This window comes from Pelophylax lessonae (assembly GCF_965119305.1).
Source record: "Pelophylax lessonae genome assembly, chromosome: 2".
Lineage (NCBI taxonomy): Eukaryota > Metazoa > Chordata > Amphibia > Anura > Ranidae > Pelophylax > Pelophylax lessonae.
The window spans coordinates 86155859-86172794 of NC_138769.1; the positions used below are offsets into that span (position 1 = coordinate 86155859).

At 42.8% G+C, this 16936-nt stretch overlaps 1 protein-coding gene across 1 annotated transcript in view; it reads right to left on the reverse strand.

The window, feature by feature from the left end:
- MRPL39 (mitochondrial ribosomal protein L39) overlaps window positions 1–16936 on the reverse strand; it is a 213157-nt gene that overhangs the window by 49140 nt on the left and 147081 nt on the right. The window contains exons 7-8 of the mRNA XM_082247091.1: window positions 8054–8119; window positions 4428–4581 (exon numbers count right to left, since the gene is read on the reverse strand). Of these exons, the coding sequence (XP_082103217.1) occupies window positions 4428–4581; window positions 8054–8119 (220 nt within the window). The remainder of the gene's footprint in view (window positions 1–4427; window positions 4582–8053; window positions 8120–16936) is intronic.

A 16936-nucleotide genomic window follows, 5' to 3' on the forward strand; every position in this document is an offset into this window, starting at 1 on the left:
CCAGTCTTCCGGGACGACTCCTGTTACTAATGATTGGTTAAATAGATCTGTTAATGGTTTTGCCAGCTCACCACTAAGCTCTTTTAATAATCTTGGGTGTATCCCATCAGGACCCTGTGACTTATTTGTCTTCACTTTAGACAGCAATCTTAGAATGTCTTCCTCTGTAAAGACACATGCATCAAATGATTCATTAGTCATCCTTTCAAGTGGAGGTCCTTCTCCTTCTTTTTCTTCTGTAAAAACTGAACAGAAGTATTCATTAAGGCAGTCAGCTAGCCCTTTATTTTCTTCTACATACCTTCCGTCCTTTGTTTTTAATTTAGTTATTCCTTGTTTTAATTTCCTTTTTTCATTTATATATCTGAAGAATGTCTTATCCCCCTTTTTCATAGACTGAGCTAGTTTTTCTTCTGCTTGCGCTTTAGAAGTTCTTATAACTTGCTTGGCCTCTTTCTGCCTAATCTTGTAGATTTCCTTATCTTCATTGCTCTGGGTTTTTTTATAATTACAAAATGCTAGCTTTTTATTTTTAATGATTTGGGCCACTTCTGCTGAGTACCACAGTGGTCTCTTCCTTTTTTTGCTTTTACTGACAAGTCTAATGCAATTTTCTGTTGCCTTCAATAATGCACCTTTTAAGTAGTCCCATTTCTCCTGGACTCCATGTAATCCGTTCCAGTCTGATAAGGACTCATTTATGACTAATTTCATTTTTGAAAAGTCTGTTTTTCTAAAATCTAAAACTTTTGTTTTTGTGTGGTGTGACTCTTTCACAGTTCTTATATTAAACCACACTGACTGGTGATCACTAGATCCCAAGGTTTCGCCTACAATGACATCATATACCGAATCCCCATTTGTGAATACCAGATCCAAAATGGCCTCCCACCAGGTTTATATTTCTGGTAAACAATCCATCCAGCACACCTTTAGCACCTTCCAGTGGTGTGCCTGGTCCATGGCGATGCCGCTTATTACACACAGAAAAATAGCCAGCTCACCATACATAAAACCAAAATCTTTTACGGATGTCACAAATACAAAAGTTCAAGTACAAAAAGCATAATTCTACCAAAAAGCATAATTCTACCAATTCAAGTACAACAAATATCTCCATTAATTCTGTAAGAAAAGTTTAATTTCACCAGTTCAAGTACAAAAATATATAGGTCCATTAGATCAAGTACAAAAATACATAGGTCCATTAATTCATGTACAAAAACATTATTCCATTATTTCAAGTACAAAAAAAATAACTTCAACAAGTTTGGTCGAATTATTCTTTCTGTACTTGGAACTTTTAAATTTATGACCTCAGTAAAAGATTGAGGTTTTTATGTGGCGTGCTAGCTATTTTCCAGTGGTTTATATTGGAGAGATTCGCCCTTTCTACTTGCCTTGGTGACCACTTTCACTGGGACAGAAAGTGATGGAAAAAGTTAGTTATTATTGTAAAATTAACAAAGAGGAGATCTAATCGGGAAATTTTCCTCATTTTGGAAAGCTTTCACCTAATTTTTCTTCCTGTTGAGTCTCCCAGACAGGAATTGAAGAGAATCGCCCCAGTTAAAGATTTTACCTATTCTTTACTCTATTAAAAAAAATGTTGATTTTAGATATAATAATCACTTGATCCAGGCACAATTTTAAAATGGCACCAAGACTCAGTGGCTTCTGTGGTCCCCGTTGGCACTAGCACTGGAACCAGTTTGGTTCCTGGCTGTCATTAACAATCAGCGTGACATCAGCACATAGGCTCTACCCCGGGGTAAAGCCTACGTGCTGTCATCATCACGCTGCCACTTCAGACTTTTAGGATGGTGAGCATACCAGGGAGTTTGGCTAATTTTCTGCCTGTTTATCAACTGCTGGATTCATTTCTGTGGCATTTTTGTGAGTCATCTGACTTCTATAATCTTTTATTTAATACTACACTATACACAACATCTTTGCTGCTCTGTGTGCTGAGCTATTTCTTATACAGCCTTCCACCCAGATGGTCGCCCCCCTGGTGGTGAGAAGCTAAAACTGCTGGTGAATGCCATAGAGAGTGTGCAGCGACTTGTATCACATGCTTTCTCTGCTGTGTTTACTCGCAGCTTATAGTTTGGTGACTTCATATTAGTCGAAGAGTAGTGCCACCAATGGTTCTATTTGTAGAATACAAATACAGAGTACAGTCACTTCATTAGGGTGGAAGATACTTAAGTACTATTAGGGAAAGATCACAGACTGGAATTTTGACTGCTTTATTGGTATATGTTTTTTGTGTGCACAGAGATGAGTTACAATCACTGTTTTAAACCGCTTGCCGACCGCCGCAAGTACATATACTGCGGCGGTCAGCCCCGGCCAGGCAAAGGGACGTATCAGTACGTCACTGGCCTGTGAGCCAATTGCGGGCGAGCGCGCACCCCTGCCCCGGCTCGTTACCTAACAAGTCCGCCGTGAAGGGAGAAAGGCAGGCGGCTAATGTAAACAAAGCCGCCTGTCATTCTTCCCTGTGTAAAAATGGAGATCATACGGTTCTACTATGTAGGACCGTTGATCTCTGTTCTTACACCAGTAGCCATGTCCAATTATAGTTAGAAACACGCCCCTAGGGACATACTTAACCCCTTCTTCCCCAATAAAGTTAACCTCTTCCCTGCCAGTGTCATTTTTACAGTAACAGTGCATATGTATAGCACTGATTACTGTAGTAATGTCACTGGTACCCCCAAAAGTGTCAAAAATGTCAGTCAAGGGTCCGTTCTGTCCGCCGCAATGTCGCAGTCCCGCAAAAAAAAAAAAAAAAAAAAAAAAAAAAAAAAAAAATCGCAGATCGCCGCCATTACTCCTTAAAAAAAAAAAAAAACAACAAAAATGACAAAAATCTTTCCCTTAGTTAGTAAACGCATTAACTTTTGTGCAAACCAATCAAAATACGCTTATTGTGATTTTTTTTACCAAGCATATGTAGCAGAAAACAAATTGGCCAAAAATGTTAAAAAAATTTTAATTTTTTAACTTTTTGGGGGTAATTTCATATAAAAAAAATTTTGAAAAATATTGTTATTTTTGCAAAATTGTCGCTCTTTTTTTGTTTATAGCGCATGATCAAAAAAAAAAAAAAAAAATCGCACAGGTGATCAAATACCACCAAAAGAAAGCTCTGTTTGTGGGAAAAAAAGGACGTCAAATTCGTTTAGGTACATCGTCGCACGACCGCACAATTGTCCGTTAAAGTCACGCAGTGCCGAATCGCAAAATAGGCCCTGGTCAGGAAGGGGGTAAAATCTTCCGGGGCTTAAGTGGTTAAGAAATGTATTCAATTTAAAATCTACTGCTTGTATATAATTGTTTGCATGAAGCGAGGCACCATTTGTTTTACGATATATAAATATTCTCTCCAAAAATTATTCCCAAGGTTGCAACAGTGATGTTGGATGATCTGGATAACAGTTGCATTTATTGTAAATGCTCACATAAGCTAACGTAATGTCGTTCAAATTTTTTAGCGATTGCACGCCTTTAAAAATGTTGCTGCCATGTTAAATAAATCGTATCTTACTCTAATGCTAACATTTCACCAAAACATTTTTCCCCTCTGCATGACAATGTTGAAAGGATAATAAAGCTCGCCTAGTAAAATGCATATATTCACTTTGATCTGTACCATTCTACAACATTCAGTAAAAGCAGCACCAATGTGATATCTTAATCAGCAGACTTTGCTGGTTATATTTTGCAGCCAATCTGCGGAAGTGCACAAATTATGTAACCACTGCGTTATGTCATTTTTCTAATTTTGCACTATTCATTACCAATAATAGCCAATGAAATACAAAAATTTGCATCCAAATGTGCTACCAAATTAAATCTCTATCGGTCTCAAAAAAAAAAAAAAAAAAAAGTATAATACATACAATGTTTGAGGGGTTTTCAAAAGGTTTCCGCACTTTATTATATTTGAAAGAGTTTAAAAATGTGTGGAAACTATGAAGAACCGCCATATAATTATATAAACACTAAAAGGTATAATGTGTGAACCTGAGACATCGCTTAGAAAATGTCTGGGACTCAAGAGACTCCAGGGAGAAAAAGACTCGAAGAATCAAGTGGTTAATGTGAGAGAGGCAGTGAAGTGTGTTACTACCCTCAGAACTAAAGGAAAACCTGAAGAAAAAAAAACACCACCTTCATTGTACCATGTATATTTCTTCAAGCTTTATGTCAAGCCTTGCATACCCAATTTACCAAGTGACTTCACAAATTTAAAAGAACAAAAGTAGGATCTTATTGTCCATACAGCGGATTATCTAAGTCACGACACTATCAAATTCGCTGCAGTGACAAACTGGCAATCAAACGTGTTCAGTATTTCCAGCACCAGCTTGTAGAGGCCCATTAGGAGTGCTAATAAGGACGGTACTTTGCCTTACCTTCAAGTGCCATGGTAAAGAGAGACCCTGAAACCGTCTAACATGTTCTGTAGAAATATTGACAATTGAGTGTGCCGCAGTGACCTCATACTGCATACAGAAACTTGTTCTGGGTATGTGAGGACCTTCAGTGAGATCAACAAATTCACCAAATCTGGGAAAAGAATGAAAAATTATGAATACAACACATGAAACTTTCATTTCTGATCAGTATAGAACTTTTCTTTTTAGCAAAACAATACTTTAGTGATGTGGACAAACCAACATCCAGTTACTTTTCACAGGTGACATTTCTCTACAGAAACAATGACGTAAAAGTGTTGTACTATGGACATGGAGAAGCTTGAAGACAGACATATCACAAAATGAATAGAAATAAGTGGCACATAAGATACAGTGGTGGTTTTAAAGCCGTACTCCAGGGAAAGGTAAAAAAAACCTCAGTTTGCAGTGGGGCTGCCCCCCTAATGCAAGGGTTAAATACTTGTTTAGATGTAGGGAACTGGGAACAGCAGTTTTACTTACATAATCCTCCAGTCCACCCAGCAGCCGGCACTCTACTCTACTCCCCTATGCTCTGAAAGTGCACTTCTTCCCCTTGGAGTCCTCATGCCCAGTGCAGACCTATGGGCTCTGCTTTGGTCATGATGACATCAGAGGATATGCAATGTCATCTGGGAGAAGAGCCTGCAAGGACTAGTCCTACAGTCTAACCAGAAGAGAACAGAGGTTCGGGTAAGTGAATCTGTTTTTTGCAGCCCCCTATACCTAAATGAGCATACTCTTGCAGTGCGGGAGCAGTTCCACCAGTTCCTTGCTTTGTGCACTGGTGCACAGTCATGTTGGAACAGGATAAAAACATGCAACAGGCACTTGAGCCACACAGTTAAACAAGGTCCATAAGGGTCCATGAAAGTCTTAGATGAAGGGGGGGGAGGGAGTCCAACATACAGGGCAGCCATCTAGAAACCAATAATCCAGGGGTTCCACCAAGCGGAAGACAAAAAGAGAGAGAGGCGCCTCTAAGTGTAGACTATAAAACACATTTATTGAATAAAAGTATGCACTCACATCTGTGCGTAAGTAAAAGCATGTAAAGAGACCCTCCTGGGGACTCTAATACAGGTCAGTACAGGGGGGAAGAGATCAACCTGTCCGTGCTGCCAACCCGCGGGGACTGGGGGGACCCTAGGGATCTACATTATCCAGTTCAAGCACTCGATTGTAGCTCTCACAGGAACAAAATAATAAAAAGAGGAAAAAATTAAATGTAAAAAGAAAAAAATTGTCAGGATCAGAGATCCCAGCAAGGAACTAGGGCCTTACTGCTGACTAGGTAGAAAAAACTGAATACCTATAGCAGGAAGTGGGAGTGTGTCCCCAGGGACTGCCCCATTGGTGTGTTCAAGCTTTAGTGCCGGTTCACATATGTGCGGCTGCGGCGATTGCACGTAATATCGGAGCGCACTGCACCTTCATTACATGGGATCGGCTGTGCGGTGCGAATTCAGCCATACAATTTGTATGGCTAAATTCGCACTGCACCCGCAGCAAAGTCGCACATGACCCTTTTTTTTTAGCCGCATCAGGATCGGATTGCACAGTGGTTCACACTTGTGCGATCCATCCTGTGCGAACTGTAAAGATCGCACTGCGATATGCGATCAAACTGGGGGTGTCAACATTTCATTGACACCCCCAGCGTATCGCATATGGCAGTGTGAATTGCCCAAGGGTGCGTTTGCGATGCGGGAACAGGCTGCGAATTCGCAGCCTTCCCGCATCGCATAAGTGTGAACCGGCACTTAAGCTTTTTCTCTGCCTAGTGTCCTACTCCTGTAGGGGGCAGTATAACCCTACGGTCAAGAAGATGAAGAGCTGGTGTGTCCATCAATGAACAAAAGAGAAAACGAAAATCATTGAAAATGCAACACAAATTTTTTTTTTGGTTTTTAATCCACTGTAAAATTCTATTGTAACAGTGGAAATAGCAAAATCAACACAGCGGTAAGCTTGGTTCAGCAAAAAAAGCATATAAGGTTTAAAAACAGATCAAGAACTATCTTTTTTTCCCTTCAGTGACAAATAAATCTACTGTCAGTGTACCTGCCGGGGAAGGCTAAAGGGTAGGAAATATTCTTTGTAATCTATACTGTGCAGCGCTAAAAAAAAAAAAAAAAAAAAAAAAAAAAAAAACTTAATAGGATTCAATAATGTAAACATAATACATTCTAAAAACTGCAGAAATCAAATGTGAGTCCCATATATTGTGCAATCACCCAAATAGTGTCCATATACAGTAAGTATATCTATATATGACAAAAAAGTTAATATTAAATAATATAAAATCCACTTTTACAACACCAAAAGTGTTAGCTATAGTCGGCCATGCTGCTCAGTTTATTCTGATGGTAGGGGAGTCTCCCTGCTCTCAGAATACAATAGCTCAGCAGGAGGGGGCTGACTCATCTATGATCTACCTAATGCCTAGTACACAAGGCCGAATGTCAGGAGACATCGACTGTATAAATAAAAAACGGTCGACATTCAACCAGTGTGTATGCCAGCCAGTCCGACAAAAGCCAGCCAAAAAATGTTGTCAGCTTCTGTTGGACGAGCATGCTGGAAAACCAGCAGCCGACCGGCTCCTAATCAGCGCTGACCGGAGTGTTCTGGAGTGGGGGGGAGTAATTCATAACATAATTAACTTAAAAAAAAAAAAAGAGTAAAAACCACAATCTATTTATAAATTATTTTAAATATTTTTATTACTGTAATTGTATCTGACAAGTATAGTACTAATCAGACTGTCAGGCTGAAGTGATATTATGCGCAGGAAGCTTCCAGCCTGCATGTCATAACTATATAAAAAATAAGTTGTTAATGGTGAAAAGTAGCAGCCATGGATAGTGTTAGCTGCTAGCTGTGAAAAGGAGGATGTCGATCTAGGGCATCGATGGCGAACATTGGTACACCAGATGTTTTGGAACTACATTTCCCATGATACTCAACTACACTGCAGAGTGCGTGCGCATCATGGAAAATGTAGTTCCAAAACATCTGGGGTGCCAAGGTTCACCATCACTGGTCTAGGAGAACTGAGGTTTTTGAAAGCTAGATGAGGCCAAATTTAGCAATTATAGTATGCATATGTTAACTTGATTAGAACTCTATGATTAAAAAAAAAAAAACATTTTGAAAGCAACCATGATCTGTTTAGATATTAAATATTTTTATTACTGTAACTGTATCTGGCAATTTAGTACTAAACAGACTAACACACTGCCATCTTTAGGCTAAAGGGTTAATATGCACAGGAAGATTCCAGTCTGCATGTTAAATCTTTATCATAGTTAATTGTAAGTGGGGATGGCAGCTGTCAGTGGCAGTTCAGAGTGACAGGTAAAAGCCATGCATAGTGTCATCTGTTAGATGTGAAAAGAAGGATATCGGTGTTGAGGAATATTAATCTACAGACTGTGGGCATTAGGGGTTGAAAAGAGGTTTTTGCTAATCCGCCAATAATGATGCTCATAATACCCCATCTCCCAATTACAGTATGACATGATTCCTTTTGCCCGATCCACAAATGCAGCAAAGTTTCTATAAATTAAATGACCACTGACCTGTGTATTGTTACCTTTCCCTCAGGATGCTCAGCTGCTTTCTCCTCCAGACACATCACTTTGTACCTGGAAAATCAAATGTCTCATTAAAATTTTTGGGCCATTAGTGATATTTATAGGATCCAATAGGAAAAACTAATATCAAAATAATAAAAAACAGATTCAAACTAATCTCAATATACATCGTTACCTAGGTATATCATTTAAAACATGATTGTTACACAGTCTGTATGAAAAAAATAAGCATCCTAGTCCTATGCTGTCACTTTTATGCCAAATCAGATCTTTTGCAATCTATTTAGCGCTGTTTAAAACACCTTGACAGCACTTCTACATGAAGCATGACAAGAATAGGCATCAGTCTCCCACATTGTCATAGCACAAAGCAATACTCTGAAGCTGCCATAATAGGGTCCCCATAGACAGTTCAAATTTCAGTCAATTCCTACTAAACTGGCCAAAATTATAGTGCTGGGTGGCCCTAAAGCACCACTATGCTTGATAAAAGTCGTCTTAAAAGTTGACTTAGATTGGTGGAAAATTAACAGGCAAAGAATGACTGCATCATATGTTATGCAGTCACTATTTGGGTATTCAGGCATCCCTTTTCTGATCCAGATCCCCTCAGCCCCACCAAAATACTTACCTGAGCCCAATCTTGATTCAGTGCTGTGCCCAGGAACAGCTACCCTCTCTACTGTCTCTTGCCTTTCGGAACATGGAGGCAGCAGCGGGAGCCACTGGCTCCTGCTGTTGTCAATAACAGGCTGTGAGGAAAAAGCAGAGGGAGGGTCCGAGCCACGCGGTGTGCATCTATGGACACACAAAGCTAGGGATCAAGCCTGCACAAGTTCCCCCCATAGCAAGAATACTGCTATGGAGGGCACTCGGCAGGGGAGGAGCCAGGATTGCAGGTGGGGGACCCCAGATGAGGATTGGGGCTGCTCAACAGATCACCTGAAAATTTAACAACCTGAACTAAGGTTAGGAATGACTGGACTTTCTATGACAGCTGTAATAGAAACATAGAAGGAGGATGGCACAAAGGCCAAGTGGTCCATCAAGTCTGCCCCCCACCTTTTTTTTTCTTTTCTGTCAATAGGCAGCTATAAAACAAACAAATAAATGCAGCTAGGTGTTAATAAATCATTAAGCATTTTGTATTTGTAATACATTTAGGACCCATTCAAAACCCTTGCAGTGTGGTAACGTACGCTACGCTGTGAATTGCATTAAGACAGTCCATTCAAAGAAAATTAGTTGGTGAAGCAAGACACTAAAAATGGTACATGCACCATTTTTGGCAGTGCACATTAGCTGGTTTGGTGCGCTGCAGTGGCATTCATTCTGGATTTCAGCCCTGTGGACAGATGTGCATTGCAGTTCAACACTAATGTACACTGCCAAATTTTATAGGTGCTCACTTGCACCAAATATATCCAGCCTTTTTGAGAGTATAGAGATGCTGTGCAAATATCAATAAACCGAGTTACCGCACTTGCCGTACAATGTCAAGAGTTGTGAGGTCATCCAAGCCCTGCCCCTACGTGTTTTGTCACAGCGTACGGGACTTCATCAGGGAGTATCTGCACAGCATCGTTATACTCACAAAAAGGCTGGATATATTTGGTGCAATTGAGCACCTCTTAAATGAGAAGGAGAGTACGGAGTTGATGTGTTTAATGGGCGTTTTCCTCGAGGATGATTAATCATAGTCCTTACCTAAGGGACACAAGCATGTTTTGACTGAGCAGTAATATGTGAGATCAAAGCATTGAGGTCAGAGCACACCTGATGGAGGTTTGAGCGCAGAGTACACTTATGGGATTTGCCTAAAATACCTAGGAATATGCTGCATTTAAAAGGAAACTGCAGATTACTTTTAGTTTATTTTTTTGCTTTATTATAGGGACATTTTCATGTGAATGTATTTCATAATTTTTTTTACACTTCTGTTAGTGGACCTACATAGGTTTATATACAGTGGGGAAAACAATTATTTGATCCCCTACAGATTTTGTAAGTTTTCCCACTTACAAAGAAATAAAGGGTTTATTATTTTTATCATAGGTGTATTTTAAATGATAGACACAGAAAATCAACCAAAAATACAGAAAAAAACACAATACAAATGTTACAAATTGAGTTGCAGTTCAGTGAGTAAAATAAGTACGGTATTTGATCTCCAACCAACCAGCAATAATTCTGGCTCCCACAGACTGGCTACAGTATGTGCTCATGTGGTATACAGATTAGTCCTGTCAAATTAAGAAGGTGCTTCTAACGACAACTCAATATGTGTATAAGAGACACCTGTCCACAGAATCTCTTTCTTCCATTCAAACCTCACCATCATGGGCAAGACCAAAGAGCTAACAAAGGATGTCAAGGACAAGGTTGTAGACCTGCACAACACTGGAATGGCCTATAAGACCATCAGCAAGAAGCTTGGTGAGGAGACAATTGTTGGAGCGATTAGTTGCAAATGGAAGAAATACAAAATAACCATCATTCGCCCTCGGTCTGGAGCTCCATATTTCTCCCCAAGGGGTAAGGATGATCATGAGAAAAGTGAGGGATCAGACCAGAACTACACAGGAGGAGCTTGTAAATGATTTCCAGACAGTTGCGACCACAGTCACCGAACAAACCATTGGTAATGCAATACGCCGCCATGGATTGAAATCCTGCAGCGCCCGCAAGGTCCCCCTCCTCAAGAAAGCACATGTAAAGGCACGTCTGAAGTTTGCCAACGAACATCTAAAGCATGGGTGTCCAACCCTTTAGCTTCTCTGGGCCACATTGAGTGTAGAGAAATTTTCTGGGGCCGCATATAAAATACATACTAAAATTAAGTAATAAAACGCCGCCACACCCTTCCCGCGCGTCCCCCCACCCACTAATTTAACACAACTAGAGGATGATGAAATGGAATCAGTATACAGAGGTTTACTTCTTCTGAGAGATATTAAAGGAACACTCTAACCAGTGATTTAAAGTGGTCATGGTGGTAGGAGTCAGAAACACTGCACATGCTGGGATATTTACAGTTATGTGCTGGGGGCGAGTTGCACCCCTAGCACATATGACTTAAGCAGCCAGAAAATGTCATGTGCTTCATACATATATGAACAAGGACATCACATATTATGACAAAACACAACTAGTTATTAAAAAACATATTGCAACAATTTACACGCGCTAATGCACATACCTTTTCTACTTATTTTGCAGACTGCTGGCGGTTACTGCTGGTGTGGTTACTGCTGGCGGTTACTGCTGGTCGTGCGGTTACTGTTGGTCATGACATTGGGTACTGCTGGAGGAAGCAGCGGCTGCAGTAGAGAGTAGATCCACTGCTTCCTGTATGGCTCTTGTCACAGGCGGAGTGCATTTCATATCACTCCGCCTGTGACAGAGCTGGAACTGTACAGGAAGCAGCGGCTCTGTCACTGACTGCAGACATCCTAAGTCTCCCGCGGCAGACGGGAGATCACACAGCACTTGCAGCCTAGTGCATGCCTATCCAATGCAGCCTACACAGTGCCCATCCAATGCAGCTTCACCAGTGCGTGCCCATCCAATGCAGCTCCTGATCAGAGCCCATCCAGTGTAGCCTCACCAGTGCATGCCCATCCAATGCAGCCTGATCAGTACCCATCCAATGCAGCCCCACCAGTGCCCATCCAGTGCAGCCTCACCAGTGCATGCCCATCCAATGCAGCCTGATCAGTACCCATCCAATGCAGCCCCACCAGTGCCCATCCAGTGCAGCCTCACCAGTGCATGCCCATCCAATGCAGCCTGATCAGTACCCATCAAATGCAGCCCCACCAGTGCATGCCCATCCAATGCAGCCTCACCAGTGCCATTCCAAAGCAGCCTCACCAGTGCCCATCCAATGCAGCCTCACCAGTGCGTGCCCATCCAGTGCAGCTTCACCAGTGCATGCCCATCCAGTGCAGCTTCACCAGTGCGTGTCCATCCAGTGCGTTACCATCCACTGCAGCCTCACCAGTGCGTGCCCATCCAATGCAGCTTCACCAGTGCGTGCTCATCCGATGCAGCTTCACCAGTGCATGTCCATCCAATGCAGCCTGATCAGTGCCCCTCCAATGTAGCCTCACCAGTGCGTGCCCATCCAATGCAGCTTCACCAGTGCATGCCCATCCAATGCAGCCTCACAAGTGCATGTCCATCCAATGCAGCCTGATCAGTGCCCCTCCAATGTAGCCTCACCAGTGCGTGCCCATCCAATGCAGTCTGCAATGAAGAGAGGAGAGTTGCTGGATTACACAGAGCAGGGATCTCCCGCTTACCCGTCGACCGATGTCATACAATGTCCTGCCTCCTGGACCGGCTCCTATGATAGACATCACCAATGTGCTGTCTACCATTGACAGGGGCTCCGAGGCAGCCTCTGTGTACAGTTAGTTGGAAGCCGCTGTGGCCGTGCCCCCGACTCGACTTCCTTCCTCCCCAGCAAAAAAAAATAATTGTCAGGGGCAAGGATTTAGAGAAGATCTGTCGTCAAGAAGAGTGGACCAAAATCTCTCCTGAGATGTGTGCAAACCTGGTAACCAACTACAAGAAACATCTTACCTCTGTACTTGCCAACAAGGGTTTCCCCACTAAGTACTAAGTCATGTTTTGCTTGGGGATCAAATACTTATTTTACTCACTGAACTGCAACTCAATTCATAACATTTGTATTGTGTTTTCTCTGGGTTTTTGGTTGATATTCTGTTTCTATCATTTAAAATACACCTATGATAAAAAATATAGACCCTTTGTTTCTTTGTAAGTGGGCAAACTTGCAAAATTTGCAGGGTATCAAATAATTATTTTTCCCCACTGTATATTTAAAAGGAGATCATTTTTGTATACAGTAGCGCGGTACGGTTTTTGACAGACTAAGCCCCGGTTCACACTTATGCGAGTCCGGGGTTCGCATGTAATGTCGGAGCGCACTGCTCCTTCATTACATGCGATCGGCTGTGCGGTGCGAGTTTAGCCATACACTTTGTATGGCTAAATTTGCACCGCAGCCAACACACACAGGACCCTTTTTGGAAGCCGCATCAGGATCGGATCGCACAGCGGTTCACACTTGTGCGATCCGATCCTGTGCTAACTGCACGATCGCACTGCGATATGCGATCAAACTGGGGGTGTCGTTAAGATTACATTGACACCCCCAGCGTATCGCATATGGCAGTGTGAACTGCCGGGGGTGCGTGTGCGATGCGGGAACAGGCTGCGGATTCACAGCCTTCCCGCATCGCATAAGTGTGAACCGGACCTTAGAGAAGGAGTGGAAGCCAACCAGGTGTGCCAACAATGAACATGCTGATCAAAGGACAGAGCAGAGGGAGCACTTCATCAGTCTACTGCTGCTCCAATCAGAAGGCTGGGGGTGGAAAGATGGCACAACTGTATTCCTTAACTGTAAGTAGTACCATCAACTTGGTGGTGGTTTGTGGCAAAGAGGTGGAAATATCAGGAATATTACAGATTTAAAAATCATTTGGCAGCACAAAGCTCCTATGTATGTACTTTATCTGTGTACATTTCAGTTTGCCTGGAGTTCAGCTTTAAACACTGTGCTAAGCTGTTGACTCCAAATATTAACAGGAGGGTGAATTGGATGTTTTTTGTTTTTTAATAAAATTGCGCTTACCCTTTTAACTTTAGTAATCAGCTGAGAGTGTTTTCATATTTTGCCTGTACAACCTTGTTAATGTGTTTCTCTTTGATTATGAACTATACAGCTACGCTTGCGTATAAAGACACATTAGCGGATAAAAGGTAGAACACATGCCGTAAGCTAATATAAAATATAACATCTGCTCAGATGCTCCTATTTTTCCAGCTGGCCCCCGCTATAATGTTTTGTGCTTACAAGATTAAAGATTTGAAGCAGAAATAATCTTAGCAGCTGTTTACATCTGCCGGATTCCGGAGAAGTGTGGAGATTCACTGCCCACATGGTCAGTATGATGAAAAAAAAAAAAAAAGTTGTTTGTGGGAATATTTCTCTTTTATTTACCATCTTCAGTATCCATCTGCACTTTAACTCGCGCCTAATCAGCCGTGTTTTGGGGGAATTCATTGTTGGTTTGCCAGTGAAAAATGCAAAAAAATTGCTCTGATAGTTAGTTGCTAATTAGCACCTCTGAACATATGTTAAAGGATGTTTGAGTGTTACTTGCACCAAGGAACAGGTGTTCTCTCAGGTTGTCAATTTATATGTATAAATGTATGTGGGCCTACAAAGAATCCATGCTTTGTTCCAATTTATATAAACTAACTACAGGGCAGATTGCTTAAAGCTGGACTCTGAACACAAGAAAACAAAAACTTTCAACACCTTCTAATGTGTGTACCTGGCTTTTCTCCTTTATGGAGATTTTCTTTTTTTCTGCCCTATTACTTCATCACAAGGGCTCTAGTTAAGGTCCAGTCCGTAGCAGACAGCAGGAGGAGCTGGCAGGATGCCCTCTTCCTGTGAGCCTTACCAGGCTCTCCCACCCTTTCCTGTTACCTCCCATAAAGCCAACCCCTATCTGACACTCCTTGCTCCTTCATCCCCCTTATCGGACACTCCCTGCTCCTTCATCCCCTTTATCTGATACTCCCTGATCCTTCAACCCCCTTATCTGACGCTCCCCGCTCCTTCATCCCCCTATCTGACGCTCCCTGCTCCTTCATCCCCTTTATCTGATACTCCCAGCTCCCTCATTCCCCTTATCTGACACTCCTCGTTCCTTCATCCCCACTATGACACTCCTCGCTCCTTCATCCCCCTGATCGAACACTCCTCCCTCCATCCCCCTTATCTGACACTCCCAGCTCCTTCATACCCCTTATCGAACACTCCCTGCGCATTCATCCTCCATATCTAACACTCCCTGCACATTCATCCCACTTATCTAACACTCCCAGCTTCTTCATCCCCCTGACGCTCCCCGCTCCTTCATTCCCCTTATCTGACCCCTCCTCGCTCCTTCATCCCCCTTATCTGACACTCCCTAATCATTCACCCCCCTTATCTGACACTCCCAGCTCCTTCATCCCCCTTATCTGACACTCCCAGCTCCTTCATCCCCCTTATCTGACACTCCCAGCTCCTTCATCCCCCTTATCTGACACTCCCAGCTCCTTCATCCCCCTTATCTGACACTCCCTGATCCTTCAACCCCCTTATCTGACACTCCCTGATCCTTCAACCCCCTTATCTGACACCATCTGATCCTTCAACCCCCTTATCTGACGCTCCCCGCTCCTTCATCCCCTATCTGACGCTCCCTGCTCCTTCATCCCCCTTATCTAATCCTCCCAGCTCATTGACAGACGTAGTCTTCTTGATTCTCAAGAGCTGGGTTATGTTGTCTCCGCAGGAGTAGGACTAGGCAGAATGACAAAACGTTCTGGCTCCACCCTAGGGGGCAGTCCCTGAGGGTATATCCTCCCTCTCTCTGCTACAGGGAATCAGTTCTGTTTAAAGCAGTACAGAGAAATTAACCCAACCCAACTCAATGATAGAGGGGCGGGTACTACGTCTGTCAATGAGCTTAAGAGAAAAGGATTTTACGGTAAGTTCTTACAAAAATCCATTTTTCTCTATCGCTCATTGACAGACGTAGTCTTCTTGATTCTCAAGAGCTGGGACATCCAGAAGCAGTGCCACAAATGAGGGGTGGGATTGACAAAATCAAATCCAATCTAGTAGGCCCAACCGGTGCCAAACTAGAAGTTTTAAAGGCTCATTATAAACAAAGAATGAGACTAAAGAAAAAATTTTCCAACGGAAAAAAACCCTTGAGGTAGACCACTGGTCTCCTCAAATTGCGGCCTGCAAAACCTTGCGGCCAAATGAGGCATCAGACGATGCCATTACATCAACTTTATAATGTTTAGAGAAGGTATGCACCGACGACCAGGTAGCCGCCTTGCACACCTGGACCACTGACGCCTGATGGCGAAAGGCCCATGACGCACTAAGTGCCCGAGTGGAGTGCGCCTTAACAGGGAACGGGGGCTCCCGACCCTTAATAGAATAAGCCTGCACTACCGTCTGTCTGATCCATCTGGAAATGGTCGCGGCAGGTGCAGGCAACCCCTTTTTGGGTCCATCTGGGATCACAAAAAGTGAATCCGTCTTGCGAAACGAGTCTGTCGTTTTCAAGTATACCCTGATCGCCCGGACCACATCCAAGGAGTGCAAAGCAAATTCCCGAGGATGACTGGGCTTAGGACACAGGGAAGGTAATACAATTTCTTCATTCAGATGAAATTCTGAAACTACTTTTGGTAGGAAGGATGGATTCGGACGAAGAACCACCTTATCTCTATGAACCACCAGATATGGTGAACGACAAGATAATGCGGCCAGTTCTGACACCCTGCGTGCAGAAGTAATAGCCACCAAGAAGGCCACCTTCTGGGACAACGTGGGTAGAGGAATCTCCCTAATATCTTCAAAGGGAGGTTTCTGAAGAACCGACAACACTAAATTAAGATCCCAGGGGGGTAACGGCGCGTGCACTGGCGGAGCCAGATGTCGCACCCCCTGGATGAAATTCCGCACCAAGGAATGAATAGCCAAAGGCTTCTGAAAGAAGATGGCTAATGCTGAGACCTGACCCTTGATAGTACTCAAGGCCAGTTTCTGCTCAACCCCTTGTTGCAGAAAAGCCAATATTCGACTAATCGAATAAGACCGAGGACGGAACCCCAAAGGTTCACACCATGCAATGTAGGACTTCCATGTGCGATGATAAATCTTTCTGGAAGTCGCTTTTCTTGCTTCAACTAGAGTAGGAATAACTGAAGCTGACAAACCTTTGTCCTTCAGCACCTGGGTCTCAATAGCCAGGCCGT